The 25183-nt window shown below is 43.2% G+C and overlaps 1 protein-coding gene across 2 annotated transcripts; it reads right to left on the bottom strand.

Annotated features, from left to right (window-relative positions):
• Positions 1 to 492: 492 nt before the first annotated feature.
• On the bottom strand, positions 493 to 23269 carry LOC126644681 (inositol 1,4,5-triphosphate receptor associated 2-like). Of its 2 annotated transcripts, XM_050324317.1 has the most exons (20): positions 23200 to 23269; positions 19762 to 20374; positions 18962 to 19063; positions 17860 to 18040; positions 17586 to 17662; positions 17427 to 17505; positions 16271 to 16429; positions 14980 to 15097; positions 14189 to 14239; positions 13370 to 13447; positions 12768 to 12824; positions 10916 to 10975; positions 10742 to 10806; positions 10556 to 10655; positions 8884 to 8997; positions 8504 to 8605; positions 5509 to 5672; positions 3182 to 3296; positions 2553 to 2715; positions 493 to 2388 (listed from the first exon to the last, which is right to left on the bottom strand). In XM_050324317.1, the coding sequence occupies exons 2-20, from the start codon at positions 20345 to 20347 to the stop codon at positions 2324 to 2326; spliced, it is 2436 nt and encodes an 811-aa protein (XP_050180274.1). In that variant the 5' UTR covers positions 20348 to 20374; positions 23200 to 23269; the 3' UTR covers positions 493 to 2323. The 2 variants fall into 2 exon arrangements, 1 of the variants encoding a protein (XP_050180274.1); XR_007629995.1 differs by lacking the exons at positions 493 to 2388; positions 2553 to 2715 and adding an exon at positions 5127 to 5292 and having other exon boundaries at positions 3186 to 3296.
• Positions 23270 to 25183: the final 1914 nt, after the last annotated feature.

Raw genomic sequence — 25183 nt, 5'->3', positions numbered from 1 at the left:
GCACTCCAGAGTTATGTAATTTCCAACGTATTTCCACGGAGGGCCACAAAGGTAATAACTGTTTCACTGCCTATCCCAATGCCTAGATACTGGAGGAAAAAAAAACCTAACAGGGCAGGATTTTAAATGTTTGTTTTCAAGTCTGTCTGCAGAAGAGAGGACTGATTTTGGGAGTAAAAAAAAAAAAAAAGAAAAAAAATCACACCAACACATCAGGGAAGGTGTGTGAAGAACACAACCACTTGATGTGATCACCAACAATTGCTCCCCAACACCACACCTGTAAGTCCCAGCCCATTTTTCCCACAAGGCTGAACAAGGAAAACAACAACGTGCAGATTGGTACGTGCAATTCCCTGCATCCACATGCAGAAAGGGAGAAACCTGATGCTGCCACATTGTTTGCAGCTCATCCCAGCTGTGGCTGTCCTTCCACCAGAGCACCTCCCGGGCAAACCTGCCTCTCCTCCTCCCACCAAACAGCGTCATACCTGACACAGCAACTCACAGAGGCTCCTCTGAAGCAGTTCCCATCTCAGTGCAAGAGCAGTTGCTATGAGGAGACATTTACAAACCTGTCAGGGTTCCTCACAAACTCATAACAAGGAGCTGGATGTTATAGAACCTTTAAACCTGACTACAGCCCATCAGAACTCACTATAATTTGCATTAGTCTAGTTATGCTCACAGCAATTTTTCCACAGGAAAGAGAAAACACCGGACACTTTCTTCCCTGTGGTTACATTTCCCCTTGCTGTAAAGGGTGGAGGGGGGGCAATGCTTTCCAACGTTATTAACACTGTGGAAACAGATGAATTATTGCAGGAGAAGCATTTGCTGTCCTGTAGAGAAGTTTTAAAGTTGATGGGCTTTATGTTATATTTAGAAGCGCTCGTTGTTCGAGTTTGGCAACGCCAAGACCTGCCTCGAGTGAGTTCTGCCTTAATTCTATCATCTCTTTTATACCACAGTTAATATGGAGGGTGAAGGGGGGGTTTATTAGCACTGCAACCTCAGTGCCCAAGCACTGAAAGCAGCTCCCAGCAGCTTGGGTAGCATTTTCACTGGATGAGGGCTGGAGCAATTTGGGGCAAAGGCACAATTAGACACCTGAAACACAGAAGGAGCTGTGCCAGGCTGACTGAGGTCGAATACCAGGTTCCTTAATTTCTCACCTCTCACCATGCTGGTGAGAGGAAGTAGGGGAATGGAGTGGGGAGGTGGGGAGGAAACCACAGCCCAGCCCTCCAGTCAGAAGAGGAACCAGACCTGTGTGGCTTTCTGCCAATATAAGGCATTTTTATTCTTCCCCCAGTGCCGGCCTTGTTTCTCAGCCCCGTTCTTCGTAACGCTTTGCAACTTCTCTGCACATCTGCCACTTTAATTCTATTAAATCCACAGGTTTAATGTATTAAATCTAGAGATAGTTTGCAGAGATCTCTAACTTGGGCGATTCCAGTCCATATGCCTGGGGTTGTCTCTCTCTCCACTTAGTCTAGCTCACTCTGCAGAAGAGCTTTGTCTATTCAGAGCAGGGAAATGACACACTATTTCCACTGTTATGCCTCTTGTTAAGAACAACAACAACAAAATCAACTTCACAGTTCAAAAGAAGCAGCGAGCATGAAAGGAACATGAGCACACACGTGAACAGTGCCAAAATTACGGATCACAAGTGGGTGAGCACAGTCTGGAGCTGTTCCTGCCATATCAGTGCATAGCAGTTGTGCCTCAGAGCTAAGCTGAAGGGTCATTTTTCCTATGAAAATGTGATGTTTCCTACAAGACAAGCTGTGGTTTCACATGGAGTTGTTTACAACGCACACATAAACGCTGAGCATCAGCAACATCGCCTTGGGAAATTCGCGCCTGAGGCCAAACGTTCAGTGGGATAAGTCAGTGGGATTCCTCTTCTGTAAGACAAGTGATCACACTCCAGAATTTGGGGAGAAGCAGCCACTGCATTATTTAGTCACCCAAGTTCTGGAGGTTAGTGAGTAAGAGGTAGCATGAAGTTTCCGTGACTCTGTGGCAGAAGCTGCACGTGTACAACGCAGTGACACGATCGCTTTCCACTGAAGAGAGCAGCCTAACGCCACAGCAGTCATTCAAAAACACAGAGCAACTACAAGCAGCAGGCAGAATGCAAAAAAAATATTAAAAAATATATATATAAATCAGGTCTGTTTGTTCCAGGAAGCTTAAGAAAGAGGGATGACTTCGCTAGGAATAAGGTGAGTTGTTCAGGTGTGGGAACAGCACCTTTGGTAAAGGAGCACCCCTGGAGTTACAAATCCTTCCTCCTCAGACTGGAGATCTTGTATCAGGAGGTTCTGAAGCTTTGGGACCCCACCTGCTTTTCAGCCCAGGTGCCATGGCAGCAGATCTCTTAGAGGAGAAGTAGAAAGAAAGGAGAGGGGAAAAAAAAAAAAAAGGACTCCACAGAGCATTTTACCTGCAGATCAGTCCTACCCTCCCTTGCTGTACCTAAACCATACACTATCTGCCCATGCAAGAGTGAATATGCTGGCACACTGCCAGTAGTTACTCACTTTTCTGGTGTTCCACCTTTTCCTGAAGCAACTGGCAAGTGCTTGTTAAAGCTGCACTCACATCCCTGAGCCTTTGCTGCTCAGAAATGGCTTCCTCCAACTTGCTCTTCAAGGATGCTGCTTCCTTACGAGCAGAGTGAATCGCTTCAACTTGATCCTCCGCCTAAGCACAAAACAATATTTAGGGAAAAAAGAAAGGAATTTAAAAAAAAAAATTTAAAAAAAAAAATAAATAAGGCTGCCTGGCTAAGACAAGGAGCCTGTACAGTTCATGTAAATGAAACCAAACTGCATCTGTTCTTTCTCAGGAAGTGATAAAGCTCCCTCTGAACTTCTGCATTTTTACGTTGGGGTGGACTGTGTATGGAAGCTATTTTTGGGCGCTTTTTTTCTCTTTTCTTCTTTTTTTTTTTTTCTTTTAAGCCACCACAAATATGCAATGCTGCCTCTTTCATCAGCAAACTGTTGTCACCACCCCCTCAAATTTTACTTCCTCTGCTGGTTCCACTTTTGCAGCGAGGCACACCATCCTGAACACGCGATTTCCTCTCCCGGGGGCAGCCGCGCGTCGTGCGTGGCCTTTGGCATCTGCCTCTTTCCTGCTCCCGAGGAACTGGACTGCCCCTTACGTGTCTGCTGGCGTCCTCGAGCTGCTTCAGAGCTTCCCGAAGCTCTGAACCGAGGGCTTCTGCCTGGCCAGCAGTTTCTTCTTGGAGCTGTTTGACGGTTTCCAGCTCGTGCTGCCTGCGGGGTGAGAGCGCAAACCACAACCCGTTACTGACATTTCGGGGAGGTCGTGCCCAGGAGATGACACAGCCTGGCTGTTGAGACATGCACCGAGAACCACAGTCAGCTGTGACATCCTCCAGACACTGCCCAGCACCAGGGACTCAGTCCTTGCTGAGCACAATTCACAGAATCCCAGAACGTGCTGAGCTGGAATGGACCCACAGGGATCATCGAGTCCAACCCTCAACCCTGCACAGGACCATCCCCAAGGGTCACACCCTGTGCCCCAGAGGATCATCCAAACCCTCCTGGAGCTCTGGCAGCCTTGGGGCTGTGCCCACTGCCCTGGGGAGCCTGTTCAGTGCCAACCACCCTCTGGGGGAAGAACCTTTCCCTGAGATCCACCCTGAGCCTGCCCTGACACAGCTCCAGCCATTCCCTGTGTCCTGTCCCTGGTCCCCACAGAGCAGAGCTCAGTCCTGCCCCTCCTCTTCCCTCCCAAGGAAGCTGGAACTGCAATGAGGTGTCCTCTCAGTCTCCTCCAGCTGAACACACCAATTCAACCCAGGCTGACACAATTTTCCTATAGCAGGAAGGGGATGGAGGTTTTTCCTCCAGCTGAACCAGTCCCAGACAGCTGGCTACCATAATGGAAGCTTGTGAAGCAGCAAGAGGACTCAAAGAGCAAGCGATTAGTCAGGTAAACTTTTGCAATTCCATCAAAAGGATGTGTTTTCTCTTGCTTTGGGAGAAACAGGATTGGATATAAGTCCGATACCCTGGAGCTATTAATGCAGATACACAGCTTCATCAGGCTCATTTCCTAGTGTTTGAGAGGGCATTTCTCTTGACAGCAGGCAGATGCCATCAGAATCACTGCTCGAGCCAATGTCTTTCAAGGAAACATTTATTTTTTTATCACTGCAGAAAAACCCTTTGCCCATTTCTTCTCTAACTCACCTTCACTATTCTTTCTGTTGCTACCCCCACGAAAAATTTTGAATACAGAGAGGCACAGCTTTAAGAAAACCAAGGCACCAATATTTTTATCAGCTCTTTTCCAAGTGAAGGGAGAGCATGTGGGAGGCCCACATTAACAATGTTCAGTGGAACATAAGTCAGGCAAGAGTGTGGCACAACTGCTCCACATCAGCTCTTGGGGCTGCCAAAAAAACCCACCTCAAACCCAAGTAAAGGGATGCAGGCAAAAATTTACATTTAGCATAGGACAGCAGAAGTTGACACTCTGAACCAGCCTGGCTTCCACAGAGACAACAAAATAGAGATAATTTTTTCTGGTAGAAACCAGACTATCTATTTTTCAGAATGTCTGAGGAAAGGAGAGAGCAGACAGGGGTTTGCACCTCCTGTCAGTTGCTGCTCCAGCTGACAGAGAGCAGGTTTAGATTGGATATTGGGAAGAAATTCTTTACTGAGGGTGGGGAGGCCCTGGCACAGGTTGCCCAGAGAAGCTGTGGCTGCCCCATCCCTGGAAGTGTCCAAGGCCAGGTTGGATGGAGCTCTGAGCAACCTGGGCTAGTGGAAGGTGTCCCTGTCCATGGCAAGGGGTGAAATGAGATGATCTTTAAGGTCCCTTCCAACCCAAACCGTTCTGTGATTCTATTTGTAACATCAAAAATCACAGCAGGAAGGAACCACGTGCCAATAAACTTAAATTTGAAGTTTCATTTTTATATTTAATGACATAAGGGACTGAAGTTTTGGGAAACTGAGACATCACAGTGCCTGGGCCCAGCAATTGCATCCCAAAGCAATGATACCTGCAGGGCATATATTTTACAGATCTGCTTCACACAAACCCAGCAGTTTATTTAATGGTTGCACCTGCTGGATAGGCAGAGCCCTCTTGCTTTAACTCCTCAGTCTGTGGTCTCCCTGGTGTTTTCAAAGACATCTCCAAGACCATATGTCAGTTGATACATCAACCTTAACTCCCACAGTGTAAACGTTATGCTAAAACCAAATCCACTCTCCAAAACAAGTTAATTTCCTCGGTGGGGAAAAAAAAAAAAAAAAAAAAAAAAAAAGTCGTGAGAATTCACAAAACTTTGTTTCACAAGACAAAAAAAAAAAAACCAAACCCCAAACGAGTCAAAACAAAAGGCCCAAACAAACAAACAAAAGCAAACAAATCACCTGAAAACAAAATAAAAACCAGCTCCAAAGCTTTCCCCTCAGAAAAAACACACAGGCTTTGAAGTGGTACCTGGCAGAGAGCTCTTTCCTTAGGTGGAGTTGTTCTGTCCTGGTTCTCCTCAGGTTCCCTGCCATTCGAACAAAATCCTTGTCTAAGCTCTCCTTGCATTTTTCCAAGAGCTGAAGTTTCTGGATCCAAACATGTCTTTTTTCTCTTAGCTCTCGCTTGAGAACCTGTGGGATTTTGAGACAAGAGTTGCCATGTGGTAGGAGGAGGAAGAGAGACAGAGAGTCAACCAGAGCCTCAACTCACATGATGAGAATTGATTTCCCTGCTCCACCACTCGCTATCCTCAACTACATCCAACATTATTTAGTGTTAAATAAAGAAAGTAAAGAAAAAACTCTACCACAACGGGCCCAGATAGAGCAACAAAAAAACCCCGTATTTTGTAAGGGGAAGTTTTAATAATGACCACCTTGCAGGAAGCCCTAAAAGTGATAGTTTAGACTTCTGTGATGCTTTCCTCGAAGTACAGCTCAGTCCACTGGTACCAACTTGGGTTTGTTATTACAGCCAAATAAATAAAATACCCCAATAAGTCCCTATTTCAGTTTGTCATGCGTGCCTAGCAGATGATCTGCCCAAGGGATGACCCCTGTGACAAAGGCTTTCAGTTTTACCTCTGCTTTGTAGGAAGAAAAGGGGAAAAATTAGGTTCTAGGTAGCATTGCATCCTCTGTTTCTCTGAACAGTGACTTGCAGTACAAAGCAGGGGGAAAGAGCACTGGATTCTTCTTCCTCTGACCTTGCTCAACTGAACACGTGAAACAGAGTCCTCAGCTTCTACAGAATGCCTACTGGGAGTCAAACAGAGGTCAGGAAAGGATGAGGTTTATGTTTCTGGGCTTTCACATCAGTTCTAAGGGGAAAACATCAATCCTCCAAGCATGGGCCACCTTATCTGCTTGCAAGTTGGAGTCAGATAGTTGTTCATGAGCTTCAAACAAAAAACCCACAGCATGTCAAGTGAAAAAAAAAAAAACCAAAACAAAACCAAACCACCAGCCTGAGCAGTTTTTGCTGATAAGTTTTCTGGGATGACATGGGATGTGAACCATGTGCAAGTGCCCACATCCTGAAGATCAGCTGCTCAGCCAAGGCAGGCAGCACTAACTCTCAGAAATGACATGGTTTTGACACACGAGTGGTGCAGGCTTATCAGGGCAGATGTGCCACTCTTATCTCCCAGCAGAGAGAAGGGTGAAGAAGATTTTGCTGGCACTATCTGTATATACACTTAAATAGATGTATGTATGCACAAAACCAGGAGCACACTTAAAATCTACTTTATGTGTAATAACCTTTAAAATATACTTGAAAACACCAAACCCCAGCAAAACGTGTCCATGATATGTTTCCCAGGGAATGGTGGGGAAGTGTTTAGGCTTCAAGTGATGGTCCCTGGTCCAAGATTTAATTAATTTGTCGACAGAAACTTTCTCTAAGGCTGGAAGAAGCTACTTTGAACCTCTCTCTTTTTTTGAGCCTACCTTTGTTCAGCTCCATACACCAAATTCCCCACATATCTGGCTTGTTCTAGCTAGAGGAAGATAATATGCTTGACCACTTCCTGACTGGAAGTCACTGGACTTCTTAATTTTAAGTCATCTTATTCCTCCTTAATCCTCTGGTAGCTTATTTTCCAAATGCATTGCTCTCCAAGAGCCAGAATAGGATTTATCTGCCATGATCAACTCCAACCCCCACACCTAAAGTTTTTAGCTTCATGTGTCCAACAGGAATACGATCCCAATGTAATTAAAAAAAGCATTTTCCAGCTCTGACAGCTTTGAAGGAGAAAGGTTTTAGTCAAGATCAAAAAGCTACAGCAATTCACAAGCCAGCAGCTTCCCAGAGCCTACCTAAAGTCCCATCAAAGTGAAGAGGTCTAGATGCCTGTACTTCCTCTAAGAGGGAAGTTTTCAGGATTTACTTAAAAAAGAAAGAAAAATTAAAAACAAACCAACAAACAAACTGGCTCCAGAACTGGATGGTTCCCAATAATAGCTCCACCCTGCCCAGGAAAGGTGAAGAGGGCCAGCTACAACATTTTGCAGCACTAGAATGAAAGAAGGGTGGTTTCTGCTTAAAGGACTAATTCCAAGCAGCACATACCATGGTGCTACCTGGTGTTACCCAAGTGAGATGAATTGAGGGGTTTTGCTTCTATTAAGGAGCTGAAAGGCAGCATTAATGTACAGAGTTTTCTGTAGCAGTGTTCCTAATAACAGATTGGTATCAAGGAGAGGGTCGGAGAAAAATCTACATCCAATAAAATAAAGATTTCAGAAGCTGTGCTGCCACAGGGGAGGGGAAGAAGAAACAAGAGCAACAGAGTTTGAGTCCTCAGGCACCTGCTACCACATGGGGAAGACGTTTTTGCCAGTTAGCTTGAGCAAAAGTCTTCACTTGCAAGCCTCACAAGAGGTGTGAGGGGTAGGAGAAGCACATTATGCAAGAATAAGTTGTAAAACGTGGTTTTGTTGAAACTCTTCCTGTGGAGCATGTCCAGCAAAAGCAGAACTCGTTGCCTTTCAAAACGAAGTAAACCCTGTGAAGGCTTTGATTTGGAAACCTGGTTATAAAAATTACATCTCTTCTTGTACCATCCAGAAGCACAGTCTAATTCAGAGCAGAGGGTGAAATGGGTTTGAGGCACACAGAAAAGATGGGCAGAAGAGACCTCACATGGCCATCTGACCTCATTTTCCTCTTCAAACTGACTGGCTTCACCTGCCCTTTCCTTCAAGCACGGCTTTAACAAAGGGAGCTCCTCCATAAGACAGGTCAGGAAGAGCACGGTGTCTAAGTGAAGAGCAATCACCCCTTTCCTCCTCAAAACCAAAAGTAACAGATGCCATTCCTCTCCATAGAGCCACCTCCAACCAGGCTATGATCCCAAGTAATTAGTACACAGAACATGCAGCAATAAGATACCCACCTTCAGTTACTGCCCAGCCCCACTGCTTCACTAAATATCTTCAGAGAAGCAGTTACTTACCACAAGTTTGCTTTCCCAGGTTTGTTGCGTGTCCCCCTCAGGATCTTTTACCCACTGCAGCGAAGCCATGACCAGCTCCTCCACTTCAGAGGCTTCCTCTTGCTAAAAAAGAAAATCAAACCCAAAACAACAACAACAACAATCACCACCCCCCCAAACCCTGGCATTTTTAATGCTGCCCAGACTCACCCAGGTTACAAGTTCCAGTGTCAGAGTAGGTACCAAGTGACGTTGTTAAATGACGCCCCCCTTCCCTCCACACCCTCAAAGAAACCATTCTTATTTTTTGAAAAGGTGCAAACAATCTGATTATCAGCGCTTGGAGAATTAAAAGGCTGACAGAAGACCACACCCTCATGCACATCAGCTCTTCCACTGACCAGGTTTTGCATGAGGGTCTTGAATTTTTCTCCCCCGTATTCGGGCCCCTGAAGTAAAAGCAGCACTTCACGGTCCAGGGTTTCATCCAGGGTCGTCCATTCAGTCCTGATCGTCTTTGAAGAGATGGAAGAGCCAGCTGGTTTATTTTGACATCTCCTTATTGCAAACCAGCATTCAGTGACATTTAGACTTTTCCTGAAGTATTTCCTGCACCGTATTTACCAGAAGGTCAGAGCTACCCAAACTTGAAAAGCTTGTAAAAAGCTTTTCAAAACAATCACGTCATGGGGAATTTTAAAAAAAAAATAAAAAAATTAAATAAATTAAAAAGCCAGCCAGCCAAGCTGCTGAGTGACCCAGTGTAAATATTCACGTCAGGGTAGGCAAGGGGAAGTCAATAATTGGTTATCTTTATTCAGAAGAGGCTCTACCAAGTGATGAATAAGCAGAGCCCTTACTTGCTTTGCAGGTGGAATTGTGTCTCATCGCAGCATTAGAGAGGCCAACACTGACTCACTGTGGCCCTGGGGAGCTGCAATATGGGACAACACCTGAACTTTTGAAACAATGCTGCCTAGCCAAGCACAACTCTCCTTCCTGGGCCTGTGGTTTTAGTCCATTATTAGATTTTTGTTGTTGTTGTTGTTGTTTTTTGCAAACTCACCCTGTACAAAAATAAGCAGCTGCAAGGTGAAGTCTCACAAGAAAAATTACTCAATAGCATTTATTTCCTATCATCTGACAACAATCTCTAATAATCTTTAAGCTAGCTTTGAAATGTTTGATTTAATAACTCCTGCTCTGTTCAAGTGCCTATAACTAGTCATACTGTAATAGATAATTCTGATTAAAGTCCTTCAGTCCAATCATTCCTGTCAATTTAAATAAATCATTTACTTCATTCATTTAAATGTATTTGGCTTGCCATCCTTAGCCCCATGGGGCAGAGTTGTACAGGTGTAATTGAGCCTTTATACAAACTTTTGGACATAAACTGTTGACCAAGTCTGGGAGCAGGATTGGATCCAGCTGCACCTGGATCCAACCTCCTCTTGGAGAAGGAATTTGGAAAGCCAGGGAGTCCTTCCTGCACCTCGTGACTCATCAGGGGGGTGTCCCTGATAAACCTTGTCCAAAGCTTCCATTCTGCCCTCCACAAGGAGCTACATGGAATTTGGTTTTTTTCCAGTAGTTCTCCATTGGAGCACTGGAAAGCCACGAGAACAGTAAGTTAAAGACCAAATTTCCAGCGTTTTGTCAAGTGTGCCTGATCAAAAACCAGAGCTCCCAAAAGTCACTAAACCACCTTCTGGGTGCCCTGCAACTTCCAACCAACTGGGTCAACTGCAGTACTGATATTAAATATATCCAAATATATTTGAATACTTTTATCTCCTCCTATCAGCCTGCTCTTCTGCCAGCTAAATGCATGAACTTAGCCCTTCCAGATTTACTTTCTTAGATCTATGAGTGTTTTGTTTGCTTTCCTTTGGACTTTCTCCAGCGTTCTTGGGACAACACTGTGACCTTCACATTCACTCTCTGCCTGCGTGATGGGATTAATGGCTCCAAATTCCAAGGTTATCTAATCATCTGCAGGGAATGAGCTTTGTTCTGCCTCTGCTGATGCAAGGCAGCAGGGAAGGGGTTCATTAAAGATTTAATTCATACCTCAGAGGACTGGGCAAGTTCCAGCTCACAGTGCAGCGAATTCATCCCTTCAGGAACGTTACTGTTATATTTGCACAGCAAGGGGAAACACAACCCATTTCTAATGGAAGAAGGGAAAAAATTACATGTCAGTCCTTCCTGACTTTGGACAAACTGCATTTCCTGGGGCTTGTTCACAATACTCACGAGATCAGCTCTTGCTGCATGTGTTGCATGTTCTCCAGTAGCTTATTCTTTTCTGCCCTCAGCGTCTAAAACACACGTGGGATTTGGTCAGAGGGTCAGTTTGCCAGGCAGAATGAACACAGGATATCCAAAGTTTTCCCCTCACACAGGCAAAAACTAAACCCAGTCCCATACCTCTATTACTGAGGAACACTCCACAATGGTTAACTTCAGTTCCTTGATGTCCTGCTCCTTCTGTGGAGATTGGGGAGGAAAAGAAAAAAGAAGACTTACTATATTCAATCCTCCATCCCAGCATTTAGGTTTGAGCAGCAACCTAATTATATAACATAAAAATAATTGCACATGTAAGAGAATACAGTCATATTAACAGAATACCTGGCATATTAATAACAGAAAATACTCCGATGACCTTTTCTATCCGACTTCTGAAATTAAGGTGCTGTACTTTAATTTATTCCTCACCTGGTTTCAGTACCAGCAGATTAAACTGGACAGAAGCCCCCTAGTTTTAGCTGAAAACAAGGACTATATTATGCCTGGCATGAGTTTAGATCCCAGCTGACCTTTAAAACAAGTTGCAATGTTCTGAGTTAACTCTCATTATTTTTCATGATGAGTGTAGCACTCTGTAGATTAAACACCCCCTTATAGAATCAGGCCTTCAGTCTTGGCAGAGAAAAGTGATAAAAATGCTAAAGAGTTATTAAATATTTTAAAAAAAAAAAAAAAAGGAAAAAAAAAGTGGTTTTCTCTCTTCACATACTTTCTACAGGCCTGGAAGAGAAAGGTTGCCATAATAATTTTTAATGACCATCAATCCTATCCAATCTACGCTCAGTCAGAGGGCCATGAAAAGGATTGTTTTTAGCTTACAGGTAAATCCTTATCCCACATATCATGATGATAACAAGCAAAGACAATTTTCCACACCAGTGTCTTGAAAAATTATACAAACCAGTTGTATTTATCAACATGAACTCTGGTAGTCTACTCTCAAATTTCCCATTTAGTCAACAGACTAAAAGAATCTTGCTAAAATGAAATGATACTACAGAGCTCACAAAAGCTCTGAATCGTTCAAGGATGAGAAAGAGAAAGCTACTTTTTAAAAAGGAATTTAATAAATTGGTGCCCTCAAGCTACTTCTAGGGGAGCAAAAAAATAAATAACCAACAAACCCAAAATTATTAAAACACTCAGCTACAAAGTTATCAGCTACACCACTTTTTTACTATTTGAACTCAGCTGCACTCCCTTTTGCAGATAGGGAGTTAAATATTTTATCAGGTGATTTAAAACATGTTCTGCTAAATAGAAACTGCCTTGGCCTAGGAGGAAATTTGCATAATTCATTAATCCAGAGAATGTCAACACTCTCGTGTAGTCCTATATCTTCTTTTTCCAATACAGAATACAAGTTTGAAGATCTCAGAAATGCTTACTCTTCAGCAAAGCCTGGATAGTTACTCCTTAGTAATGGAAGGACAAATTTGCTTTTACAATGAGCTCCAAAACACCATTTCTTTTTTGACACAAAAATTTAATTTCAGTAAGAGACATGAAGGAAAGGAGCTTCTGCAGGTACATTCTTTTAGCAACTGTAGAAGGAAGCAGCCTTTAGAAGTTTCTGTACATTTTTTTCCTGAAGTTTGCAAGTTTGTTTAAATAGGCTGTGACTTTTTTTGCCCCCCCCCCCATTTTTTTTTTTAATAAAAGCAAAATTCTAAAACCTTTAACTATGCTGGCTCATAACCAGGTCCTAAAGCAGAGCTCGCCTACTTTGAAGCCATTTATAGGATCAGGTTCTGCAGTGTGTGAAGAGTAGAAATAAAATGCCACAGTGAATACTACTGCCTTGCCTTTTTACAAATCACCCCATAGAGCAGCAAGCTGGGACAGTGGAAGGTTCCCTGCCCATGGCAGGGGTTTGGAATGAGATGATCTCCCAGGTCCTTCCAACTCGAACCATTTTGGAACTCTTATGATTTTCAGTCAAGACAGTAACAAAGGAAAAGCTACTGACCTGGACCAAGCTTGCCTCTTTATTCACCACAGTGCTCTCGTAGAGATTTACCTGGATCTAAAGAATGAAAAGATCAGAAGTAATTCCAGTCATCAACATGGATTATGTAATACAACCCTCTTCCTATTTCCTTCTTGGAAGGGAAAAAGGGTATCAACCTTCCTGGCTCAGAAAAAAATCAGATTATTCTTGGAATACTCTGTGTGGTGTTTTTGAAAGTACGAATCTCGTACCCAGTGAGGAGTGAAAGCGGTCTCAGCTTTCACAGCCACCTCTGTTTCCTCTCATCTCTCCAGGCCAAGACTTCCAGCAACATCACCCAAAGCATGACTAATCTATTTTGTCAAATAATGGGGAAAAGGTTCCTAAAAGTCTAACTTAGAGGAACAACTTAAACAGTTTTTGGCCTCCAAGCAGCAACTTTCTCAGCAACTTTCTCAGTCAAAGCTGTCACACTGCCCAAGCTATGACTGCACTGCTGTCCCTCAATATAGAGAGATTCAGGCCTGTCTGCCTTCCAGAAGTAGAAAGATCCCCCTCAACCAGACCCAAGTAAAACTATTTCATGTTCTTTTTGTTCCTCCTGGAGCTGAAATGCTTACTTGAAGCTCTGCTGCGTTTTTAGACAGCTCCAAGATCTTCTTTTGCAGCCCGTCGGTGTCCATGCTATTCCTAATATTCTAAGCAAGATGCAGAGTGTTTAGGCACAGCTGAATGGATTGACAGCTTCTCCTTGAAGAATCCAGGCAAAAATGACATCTCCACCCCCAAAGCTGCTGCCTACTCTCAGACACCACCAGCAATTCTGCACGTACATTGTATGTGCTTGCCCCACCAAAACTGTCTCTGCTCCTTTCCCCCCCCCAAACCCCGTTTCTCCAGAGCACAGGTAAAAAAGAAAAAACCTCAAAATGTTATTTATAAGCATTAGCAGGCCTAGAAAAGCTAAAAAAAAAAAACCAACCAACCAACAAACAAAAACAAAAAAAACCTTTCAGGCCTGCAGCATGACAATTATTTTTGGAAAGATGCTATTTAACAGCTATTTGGACTCAGAAGCTTTTCAGAAAGATTAATCTGGAGGTGCTTTTAGTTACTATGCAGTATTTAAGTTGTTTGTTTCATCCTGAATAGTCTGAAATACAGGCTGTAAGCAGGTGTTAAAACAGTTTAAATTGGCTTATAAAATATTTGCTATGTTTGCTATGTTTCTCTAACCTTAGATCTTTACTTACCCACCAAATGGAAAATGTGAAGCACAGTGCAACTTCAAGATAAGAAGTTTTATGACAAGCCATCCTTGTAAAACATTGGATATTTTAATAACCTAATTAGCGTGTCAGGCTTTAAACACTTCATTTCTTAATGGCAAACTTTGAGCCAGGCAAGACCATGTAAAACCACGATTTATTTTTTTTTACCTCTTCCTGGAGAGAAGTAACTTTGATGCTGAGAGACTGATTCTCTTTTTCCTGATCAGGTTTATTACCAAAAAAAAAAAAAAAAAAAAAAAAGAAAATAATAGAAAAAGAGAAAAACAGGAGTTGTGTCAAGTACAACAGTCAAAGCCAAACCAAGACAGAAAGCAGCTGACCACAAACACATCCAGAGCCCAAGATGAAGCTGTGCTGTTTCACCCCTTTGCACAACTACAAAATTCCGATAATATTTTTCACTCCCACCCCCACCTCCTCCTCACAAGGGAAATTATGCACAAAATCTCGAATTAAAGCAATACCAAAACTTACGAGTACACACTACAGCAGGATAACCCCAAAAATCTTCAAGTTCCTGCTTGGCACGGAACTCCTGTCATATCTCCCAGTCCCTGTGGACATTGACAGTAACCTAGGGGTGCTTTGGAAAATTCCTCTTTTGTTTGGACACCTGAACTGAGTCCCCTGTCCCTGCTGGCTCACCAACTCCAAAACAGAAGTTGCTCAGTGATGGCAGCAAAAGAGCTGCTGCCTTTAAGCATGACTGTATTAAGACAGGCCCTTTAAATGATTTTCTTAATTGTTATTGACAATAGCATAAAGAAATTTCCATAAACACTGATAAATCACATTTCAAACACCCTTAAAAGGCCTCAGTGCCCACTGGCAGAGAGAAAAGTCATCCTCCTGATTTTAAACAGCCTGAGGGGTCATGCCACTGTCACAGCAAGGTGTGAGGTGCTGGACAAGGTAAGCTGAGAAATAAGAGCACCTACTAGTTGTTTGTTCTGACAGAGAACCTGCTCTCTCCTCTCCTCTGACAGGTTCAGATTGTTCCTTGCATCTTCCAGTTCTTCTTCCAGTGATTTGGCTTTCAACACATAGTGCTGGATGCTGCACAGGGAGAGGTAAATCCAGAGCAATTCAGCCAGTTAATGCTGGTCATCAGAGAGGCTCGAAATAACGATATTTCTAGAAGCCACCAGTGACTTATGTTTTGGCACAGGCACTTAACAGATGAGCAACTGCCAAATTAAAGCCTTTTTGTCCAGCAAGTTTACGGACTCAATGACAATTTATCACCTCCTTCTGCTGTCACAGGAAGGGATGAAACCCCAGGCAAACACAGCATCCAAGGCAGGTGGATGCAAACAAAAGCATGCTGACAATTTAGCTTGTTACAGTTAAATATATCGTGCTACCTGAGCACATAAACTCATCTTTATGATGTGTTATTAATACTATGAGTATTAACACTTCATAGTTAGCAGCTGCAGGAACCATTTTACTCCAGTTTTCCAGGATAAGCTCCCTATCATTTTTTAAATCCTGATCTGATATCCTAAACCATGTATATTCATACAACCCTTTTCCAGGCTGGCTCTACCCTGCAGAGCATCCCAGAGCAGCTGGTCCAACACAAGGGCACGTGTCCCATGCCAGCAACCCTGCAGCATTCTTGCCTTAATCTCCCTAGAAAACACTGGGAATGGTTTGGCAGCTGACCAAAATATCCCATTTTAATTAATTAGGTCAGAGGGGTGCTACGAAAAATAGGTTTGTGCTCATGGCACTGCTTTGTCCCCAGGCTACAGAAATACTAAACAAGGGAGACAACTCACCTCAGTTCCTCAAAGGAGTAGCAAAATAGATCTCACACACTCATTTTCCCTCTGCTTGGCAACGAGTATGTGGTCTGGGATTGGAAGCCTTCCAGTGCTTAGCTGTTCTCTTGGTAATATTAAGCCTTTTTATTGTTGTTGTGGTTGGTTTTGCCTGGTTTATTTTGCTTTACCCCAAGATTTTGCCTGTGTTTACCCTCACCCTGCAAGAGCCAGGCTCTGAGATGGATGACTGATTTTATAACAATAAAAGCAGGTCTATACAAGGAGGAACAGGGCACAACAACCGGGCAGGAGGGTTAAACTACAGAAGGTCAAGAAAATTGCTGTCATGAAGCACTGGGGAGGGGAGAAAAGCATCAAAGCAAGGCTGGACCACTTGGAAGAACATATCTCTGCCCATGGCCATCACAGCTTAGACCTGGTGCCCCTCAGGGTCTCCTACCTTTTAATTTGTTGATGTAAATGCTCATTATCTGCCAGCAGCTTGCTGCTGGTCTCATCCACAGCTTCCAGTGTGAGCTTCAGCTTGTTGTTCTCTTCCTGAAGCTTATGGGTTTTGTACTGCAGGTCAGCAACACAGGTTATCAGGTCAGAAGTCTCCCTGTTCCAGCAACAAAGCCAGGAAAGATTGAGAAAGGTGATTTCATCCAGTTTATGCTTTTTAAAATTCCTGATACTGTGCTGCACTGCTTAGAGGGGAGAGAAGAGCCCACAGAGGAACTTACAGTGCTGCACTGTCCAGTCATTTGCTTTGCACAGAGGTGGCAGAATATCTTCAGGTGAGTTCTCCAATTTCATAGACACCAAGAACTGTTTTGGTTTTAAGCACTTTTTTTAAATGCTGCCTGCAGCTGAAATATGCCACCAGCCACCTGCCACATCTGGATATCTGCGTGACAGGGCCTTAAGCTTGCAATAAGCTCCTCTTTGGCCAATTCTAATAGTTTTGTGTTGACTCCACAATTTCCTGGGTTCTTTCTTTTCCCCTAAGCCATTCCCCACTTGTGCTTTCAACCAAAACTTGAACGAGGAGCACCCTTTTGAGATCCTGAGAAATTCCAGGGAAGCATCAGAAAGCAGATCTTGGATTTCAGACTATGCATAAACTACAAATGAAACTTCTGGTACTTGCTAAAGTACTTTGCTAACATAGTCCAAGTCACAGATATAACTACCAAAAAACCCAAAAAAACCCCAACAAACTCCCTACCACAAGAAAAACAACCTCAAACAAAACCAAAGGACCAGATTTGGAGGACATAATGTCTTCTTATTGTTGTACACCTCAGAATTTGGTGGAGGGAAGGAACCAGTTTAAACAGGGAAACACATGGCAAATCCCTGCCCACAGGGAATTGAAAAGGCAAATGGACACAGAAGCACCAGGATATCAGTAGGAAAAACCACCAGTGTGTTTTGAAGTCTGAGTAGAAGCCATGAGGAAGAAGGTGAGAGCACCAAGAGACACTGTAGGCTGAGGTCAGCATTAGAAACTCTGCCAGAATAGTGCTCTGGAACAGCAGTTCTAGGAATTTCTGCCAAGTAATTCAAAGCCAGGAGTGCTACACTCTGAGAAAGAATTGTTTAAATGGACTTACATGTCTCCTCTAGACACATCACCCCCAAAGGCCTCCAGGCTTCCTGATGTAACATTCATCCGGGCATGTGTCTTTTTTGCTGGAAGAGGTGGGGGTTTTGGTTACAGAGCAAGAAAGGGGAGTTTTCCCTGAACAGAAACACAATAAAACAGTCTGCACCTTCCGAGATGTTTTTAGGTGCTGGCAATTCCAGGTCTTCCAGGCTTGCTGATGATTCCCCAGTGGCACTATCTTCCCTGCAATAAGAAAGCATCAAAATCAGAGTGACACTGGATTGCTTACAACTCTGTAGCACCTATCAAATTTCAGCCAAATCCCACTTTGTGGACGCTGTGTCCCAACACTGTCTTCTTTCCAGAAGCCTCAGAGGAACTTTATCCTCTCCTGTTTTCACAGGAGACTTGTGAAGTAGATCTATTAAAAAAGCCATTACCACTTTCTCTTGCGGTCTTCGATCCACTCTCCCATGACTGCATGATACGTTTCCAGGTCCATGGAGATGTCCTTCTGATCTGGGTCCAGCATGTTGCACAGCTCTTCAAGACCACTGTCCTCTGATCCCCGACTAGTCGTGTGCCTCAAATAATCGACTATCTTGGAAACTGCCACTTTTCCTGAAACAGAAACGGGTGTCAAGTGCCAGATTCATTACAAACAACTGCACAAGGCCACGCCGCTGAACTGCACCGGATCCAATTGCCCTCAAGAGCTGTAGGCAAGCAACTGATCCCTGCAGTTGTAGTGTGACCTGGAAAGAAGTAGTTTAGATATTTTGGTTGTTTTGTTTGGTTGGTTTTTTGTTTTGTGTGTGTTTTTTGTTTGGTTGGTTTTTCTTTCATTAGTGGTAGGGGTTTGATTGTTGTTTTGTTTTGGTTTTTTTCCTAATACAGAAGTGTGAGAATCGAGTTTACCAGTTTTGTGGCCTTCAGTTTAAGAGGAACAAGAGTTGACACATTTACTGTGCTACTGCTTTCAGGTCTCTCATCAAACCCTGTGACTGCCACTATATTATTCTGCCAGACTACTCCTTTCTCTGTTTACTACTCCTTACTCCCAAGGCCAGGCTGGATGGGGCTCTGAGCAACCTGGGGTAGTGGAAGGTGTTCCAGCCCATGGCAGGGGTTGGAACTGGATGATCTTTAAGGTCCCTTCCAACCCAAACCACACTGTACTCTATGATCCTCCCACTTTTAGACATGTTTAGGTAGAACTGGAAGGAATTCTCTCTTGCTCTGAAGTTCCTGAAAGTTCTTCTTTTCTATGCTAAAAGAAAGAAACAGTCCTTTCCAATAAGGGTGTTCACCAGAAGAATGTTGCTCCTCTACCTTCCCCTGCACTGAAATCCTGCAAAGCTCAGCAGGGAGGGAGTGCAAAAGAGGCACAGATATTTATGGATTTACTCTGCACCTGCCACTCACAGGCACCTCGCTAAGGGAGTCTCGGCACAGCAGGGTCTGGCGCGTTCCAGAGACCATGACAGGATCTGAAACGTGAAAAACCCGAGAGAACAAAGCGATGAAAAGCCCCTGGAAAACCTGTGTGTTCTGTGTCACATGCCCAGAAGATTGTGGTCAGCAGGTCCTCCTCGGAGATCAAGCTCACGTCATCGGATTTGAACTCCAGTATCTGCCTCTCTCCTATGAAAAAAAAAAAATCAATCTGTTATTGTCCATCTTTATTTGTTTTCTAACTGCAATATTAAGTTTGTAACAGCAACATCACACATGGAATACACCACTGCTTGAATTGTATCTTTTTAGACTTTGGTATTTTTTCAGGTGATGGAAACAAAATCAGTCCCCTCCCCCCCCCAATAAAACCAGAGCTTTTACTGCCAAATAACACCAGGATCCTCCGAGTTGGGAACAGGTTTATGCTTCTACTTCCAAACATGCATTTCCTTCCCTCCCACTCCAGATATATCATAGGGAAATCATTATAGTCAAATTAATTTATTAATAAAACAATCCCCATAAAAATAAATAAAAACAAACCCCCAAACCAAGAGCAACACCCAAACTCATGTATCTTTTTATGCTAAATGCAGTCTGCATTAGGAGCCAAATCTCTTGACCATGAAAATTAATTAGGATATTTGGAAAAAAAAAGTTTGACTTGACTTATTACTTCCTCACTTTTACATCCACATTAATATTTTTTAGAGAAAATTTAAGACCTTATTCAGCCCTACTTGTGGTCTTATTAGATCTAAGTGACACTAAAATGTATTGCTACCAGTTCAAATAGTAAATAAATGTCATCTATGTAGGCTGAATGTTCAGATATCTAGGATTTTGAATTAGGAGGTTTGGGGGGTTTTTTTCAGGATTTTTACCTCTTTCACTTAAAGGAAATGCCTTTGGCACAGGAGGCTGGACCCCAGCACTGTCTAGCTTTTTCTCAGACGTGAAGAAATACAAATTTGGACTCGATGTGAGATAATTCTGTTTATGACGCACATCTTCAGATTCAAGCTTTGAGAAAGCACGCGGTTTGTTGGGAGCATTGGCCTCCTGGGGTCCAAAACAGAACGGAGAACAGTCCTCCCTGGCACATCCTGGAGCCCAGGGGTTGCTGGATCTCTCATTGCTTTTAACGACTGTGAAGGTGGCACCTGCAGCAGAGGAGTCCGAGAGGGGCCCGAGAGAAGGGGACGAGTTTGCAGAGAAAACACTGTCATTGCTGGGGCTGATTAAAGCTGGGCTGGTGCCATCATGACTTCTGAAAGTCCTGCCTTTCAGTATTTCTTCCAGATTCTTTCTGACGTTGCACTGTGGGCTGTCGAAGCTCCTGGACTGGAACTTGGGGATCTGCAAAGCAGGGTTAGAGACCTGGTCCATCATCTGGATGGACTTGATCTTCCTGCATATGCTGTCCACTGGGTTGTGGTGCCGTTTCTTGGCTCCCTGCTCTGTAGACATTATCAATTCCCTTCTCTGGCAAAGGATCTGGAAAAGAATAGGGACGAGAGATAAGAGTCAGGATGACCAACACACACGTATTCTTTGTGCCAATTCTTCAGGGGTTTGAAAATTCAGCTGTGACAGAAACCTTCAGTCACGATGTTTCAGTCATCCAGAGAACCAGAAGTGGATGTAGATTTGGAAAACTTGCGTGACAGAGGCAGAAATACTTTCTGAAGTCTCACTGCTCATTCTTAAATACTGTAATTATGGGAGGGGGAAACGAAAATTAAAACTAAAGAGCTCCCTGCAATTTAGCAGCTGACTCTTTGGGTTAAAGGAAGCACCAAGCAATGTTACTTACACCAATTTATCCCAAAATTGAGAATTGGGGGGGGGATGTGGGGAGAGGCAGGAAAAGGGAAAGCAACAAGATTTTCACCCTTTCTATGAACCTACAAGAACAAAACCCCAAAACCCACTGTTTCTTCTGTTTCTTTTACTAATTAGCCACATCTAAAGCTATCAATGCTATCCCACAGGGAATTACCCAAAAAACATACCCTGCAAAGTCACTTCATCCTATTTGCATTTTTATTATCTATTTTATTATCTATTCTCCCAGGCAACATTTAAAAAGGTATTTCCTATAAGTGTGTGTGTGACCAAGGCAGAGGAGGTGCATTTTTCAGGTGACTGAAAGGTAAAACTAGGTGTTCCTGGACTTTTAAAGACCTCCCAAGGAGAGTATGAATATTGCATCCTATGGATTGCCACACGTGAAATTGGTTTATAATTTCTTGAATTCAAAATTTGGTACTAGAATGAGAACTGTTATGTAGGGAAACATGTAATCACTTACCCACAAAAAAACCCCAACAAAACCAAAAACAAACAAACAAAAACAAAACCCAAAAACCCCAAACAAACAAACAAAAAAACCCACCCAACCCAGACTAGTAGAATCAGGTTTTCACTATTTCATACACTAAATTTGCTGGGAGTTAATTTTAGAGCAACAGTCATAATTTCATATTTGGTGTCAACACTTAATATCAATCAGTCCTGCAGATAATAAACTTTGACTTCCATCTGGTTCTGCCCATCTTTAGATGTCCTCATCAGTGGATGACCATGGTTTTTATATACACAGGTGCATTGCCACATTTCAAGTGAGGTTTCCATGTCCATCCTGGTAAATTGCAACCACCTCCCCTGAACTGGGCATGTGGGAGCTTTCAGTGGCCACCATCCCACTGTGAAATTCACATCTCAAGTTTCTTATCTCCCCTCCCAAAAAAACCCCCCATCCTGAAACACCAGCACTGAGAAAGGCCATCCACCACCCAGTGTAACCCAGCTGGCCTGGAACAGAGCTCCTCACCAAATCTTTGGCATTGGAAAGAAACAAAAGGAAAACAAGCAACACTATTGGCATTTACCTGTGTCGGCGAGGTCATTTTTAAGAGAGATGTTGTTAAGTGATAATAGTAACATCCCAAATGAAGCTAGCTAAGGTCACAAGAATCAGATTTTAAGGGATATTTTGCACCCAATGGTTGCAGCTAAATACCTGTGTCTTTTTACTCAAACTCTGCACCAAGAAGTGAAACAGAGAAACCTCCCCTTCCCAAGAAGTTAGATCCCTGGTTTTCTTTAAGGTAGAAAAGCTAATTCCTTTCCCCAAAACAGCAACACGATTCACTAGCACATAACACAAGAATTGCCACTTGTATAATCTTGTGAAACCAGGAATAAAGTCATATGGAAGTATTTATTAATAATGGGCTGTAAATACTCAGTGCTCTACTTAAATTGGTTTATTACAAGCTGCTTGCATGGCAGCAGCTTGGTTTTATATATGCAGAGGCAAGACACCCAAGATTATTTTTCTATTGTTGTTTCTGTGAGAAGTAACATTTATCTTAATGAATACGTCCTTGCCCACAAAAATATTTTAAAATAATAACAATAGTAAGAAGCTCAGAAAAAAATTTAGAGGAGAGACTGCTTTTAATTATGTCTGTTTTAAAAGATTTACTCCTTAAAAGTAAATGCCAGGAAAGCAAAGCAGTCTCCTATATTAGGGACACATTATCAGAGGTGCATTGTCTTCAAAAGGTAGATGCATTGTCTTAAAAACCATTGCAGTTAGATTTAGGTGTGTTCTCTGAATGTACAGGAGCCTTCAAGCAGATAGAGGTAGCACTCCATTAAAGGATATTAGACTTTTTATCTGCAATGTTTATTTAAATATCACCTGCAACGCCCCAGACAAAAAACACAAACAAAAAAAACCCCAACCAACCAAACAAAGCCCAAGACCTTATACTTACACAAGCACGTGGAAAAATAACTTCAATTCCTCGCTGGGAGAAACAGCACAGATATTTTACCTGTTATCTGAGCAGGAGAGGCTGTCTGAACTTCAGTACTCACAAAAGAAAAGGGCTCATTTGCTGGAAAATCACCTTTAATAAGATATAACTGTTGCCACTCATCTCCCAGGCTGAGAGGGACAACCAGCTGCAACCAGGAGCTAATCAAGCATCAGGCTCCAGCTTTCTACTCTTTGTACTTATTTTCCTCACATCCCACCTGCAGCTGTTACATTAATTGCCTGCAATTTCAACGCCTCTTGAAGTTCTCCCTGCCCTCCTGCACTTATTTTTTAGAACAGCGAGGAAAATCAGGATAGAGCTTCTTGCTGTGCCTCTGCTCAGGTTCCTGGGATGTTCCTCATTTCTATCAGCAGTTCTTTCTTCCTTTTCCCACTTACAGCAAAATTCCATGCAGGAGCAGATCTCTCCTGATTTCTCTGTGACAGTTAGAGCAGAGAACACAGAAATTATAAATTTCATGGCTCTTACCACTTCTGAAAGGAAGATAAGTGTTGAAGTCTCTGGAGCTTATGGTGTATTAAAGAGTCTCTGTGGTAACTCCCTGCTCTGCCCTTGGTGCTGTGAAAAAAAAAAAAAATTTGTCACTGGGATCCTTAAACAGTTCTTCTTTTTATTATTAAATTACCAAACACAATTTGCATTTTAACAGTGTGGATCTTTGGGTATATGCTGTACAAATAGCTGGAAACAGAGTGTTGTTGTGGGACTGCTGCCTGCCCTGTACCTACTGAGTGCACAACCCATCAGACTTCTCCACACACTTGGAGAAATGACACCACTCCTAGAAAAAAAAATATGTTAGAAGTGCTCTCACAAGTTCTTTCTGGTGAAAACCCAAAATGTGGAAGTGAGCCAACACTGCTGTCCCTCCTGTTTTGTGGGAAAACTATTAAATAAAAGTGAAGGTATTGTCATCCGGCAGCATCACCAAAGTCCATGGAGTTGATGCAATCGGAGGGGTGTTTTTGACTGGCCACTTGTTCTTCCTTACAAATCACAGGATCCCAGAATGGTTTGAGTTGGAAGGGACCTTAAAGATCATCCAGTTCCACTGCCCTGCCATGGGCAGGGCCACCTTCCACTAGCCCAGGTTGCTCAGAGCCCCATCCAACCTGGCCTTGGACACTTCCAGGGATGAGCGCAGCCACAGCTTCTCTGGGCAACCTGTGCCAGGGCCTCCCCACCCTCACAGGGAAGAATTCCTTCCTAATATCCAATCTAAACCTACTCTCTTATCATGCAGTCTCTCAGAATAACTTGCCTTTTTTTTTTTTGTCTCTCACAATTCCATCCACTGTTGACAACAAAAAGTTGGCATCCAGCCACTCTGGACAATACGTGTTTCTTGCCCAGGTCGAGGGGTGAGACTGTGACAAACCTGCTCAGCCAAGAGCGTGTGTAACACATGAGCCTCTTCTGTAGCCCAGCTGTGTTGACTTCTTGACAAAGACAAAAATCCCCTCTGCCAAGTTCGTGGGGGTGGAAGGAAAGGTCAGATGACTCCTTGGCCTTCAGCGCTTCTGTCACTGCAGAAGGGTAAGTAAGTCCTGCAAGATCCACTCAGACCTGCCTGTCTGAAGAGCTGTAGAGCCTCTGCTGTGTTATGTGCTTCTTCATACTTAGATGGTCAGATCTCTTTTCCAGCTTGAAAACTGGAGAAAACTCCTTCTCAGCTGATCCCTTTTTCTTGGTGTTTGCCCCAGAGATGTCCATTATTGAAAAAAAAAAAAAAAGTTGCACCATCCTATGGTTCTCTGAACTTCAGAAGTAATACCTCTCTCTGTGATGTTTACACTGTGAATTCTACTCTTTCCTGGTACTTTTGAGCATCCCTCATCCCACATAACATATTGATCTTTTACTTTCACCTACAACTATCCCTTGAACTTTCTTCTCTTTTCATTAACGTGCTTCTGCAAACAGTAGTGCCTGGGCCTGACTGCAGCACTGATCACACTGCAGTCCTCAACAAAGGCTCTGTTACCTCTCTTGTGTGAGGCATTTCCATGATTCCTTGTTCTTCTACACCTTGTTCTGCACCTCAGGTAGTTTTTAGCACAGTTCTTCCCATGCAATCCAGAGAAAAGAAGAAAAGCAGCTCTAGCAACTACGTAGTAGTGCTGGAATCAGACCCACACACATATTTCTGGTGCTGAAAGTGCAACAGAGTAGCTTGGATAAATTTTGGGCCAGCAACTAATGGCCTCTGCAATCATGCACCTGGTTTACATCCCTTCAGAGCTGCCCCGTGGAAACAGCTTCCCAGAGAAGCTGAGGATGCTCAGCTCATTGCAGGGGATGTTGGACTAGATGGCCTTTAAAGGTGTCTTCCGACCCCAACTACTCTATGATTCTGTAAATTAGGGCCTATTCTAAAAAATAATGCTGACAAACATGTTTGTGGGACATCAAATGGCTGACAGAAAATGTCTTGATGGATTGCAGGTGAGAT

Source organism: Myiozetetes cayanensis, unplaced genomic scaffold, assembly GCF_022539395.1.
Source record: "Myiozetetes cayanensis isolate MyiCay16 unplaced genomic scaffold, myiCay2020 scf3, whole genome shotgun sequence".
Classification (NCBI taxonomy): Eukaryota; Metazoa; Chordata; class Aves; order Passeriformes; family Tyrannidae; genus Myiozetetes; species Myiozetetes cayanensis.
This window is presented reverse-complemented; position numbering and strand designations above follow the sequence as displayed.

Excerpts from the sequence above, each read along its gene's own strand:
- LOC126644681 (XM_050324317.1), bottom strand. The coding sequence starts at position 20,347 with ATGTCTACAGAGCAGGGAGCCAAGAAACGGCACCACAACCCAGTGGAC. Across the intron at positions 10,976-12,767 it reads AAGAGGCAAGCTTGGTCCAG|AAGGAGCAGGACATCAAGGA; the intron begins GTCAGTAGCTTT and ends CAATCTCCACAG. Across the intron at positions 2,389-2,552 it reads AAAGGTGGAACACCAGAAAA|AGATCTGCTGCCATGGCACC; the intron begins GTGAGTAACTAC and ends TTCTCCTCTAAG.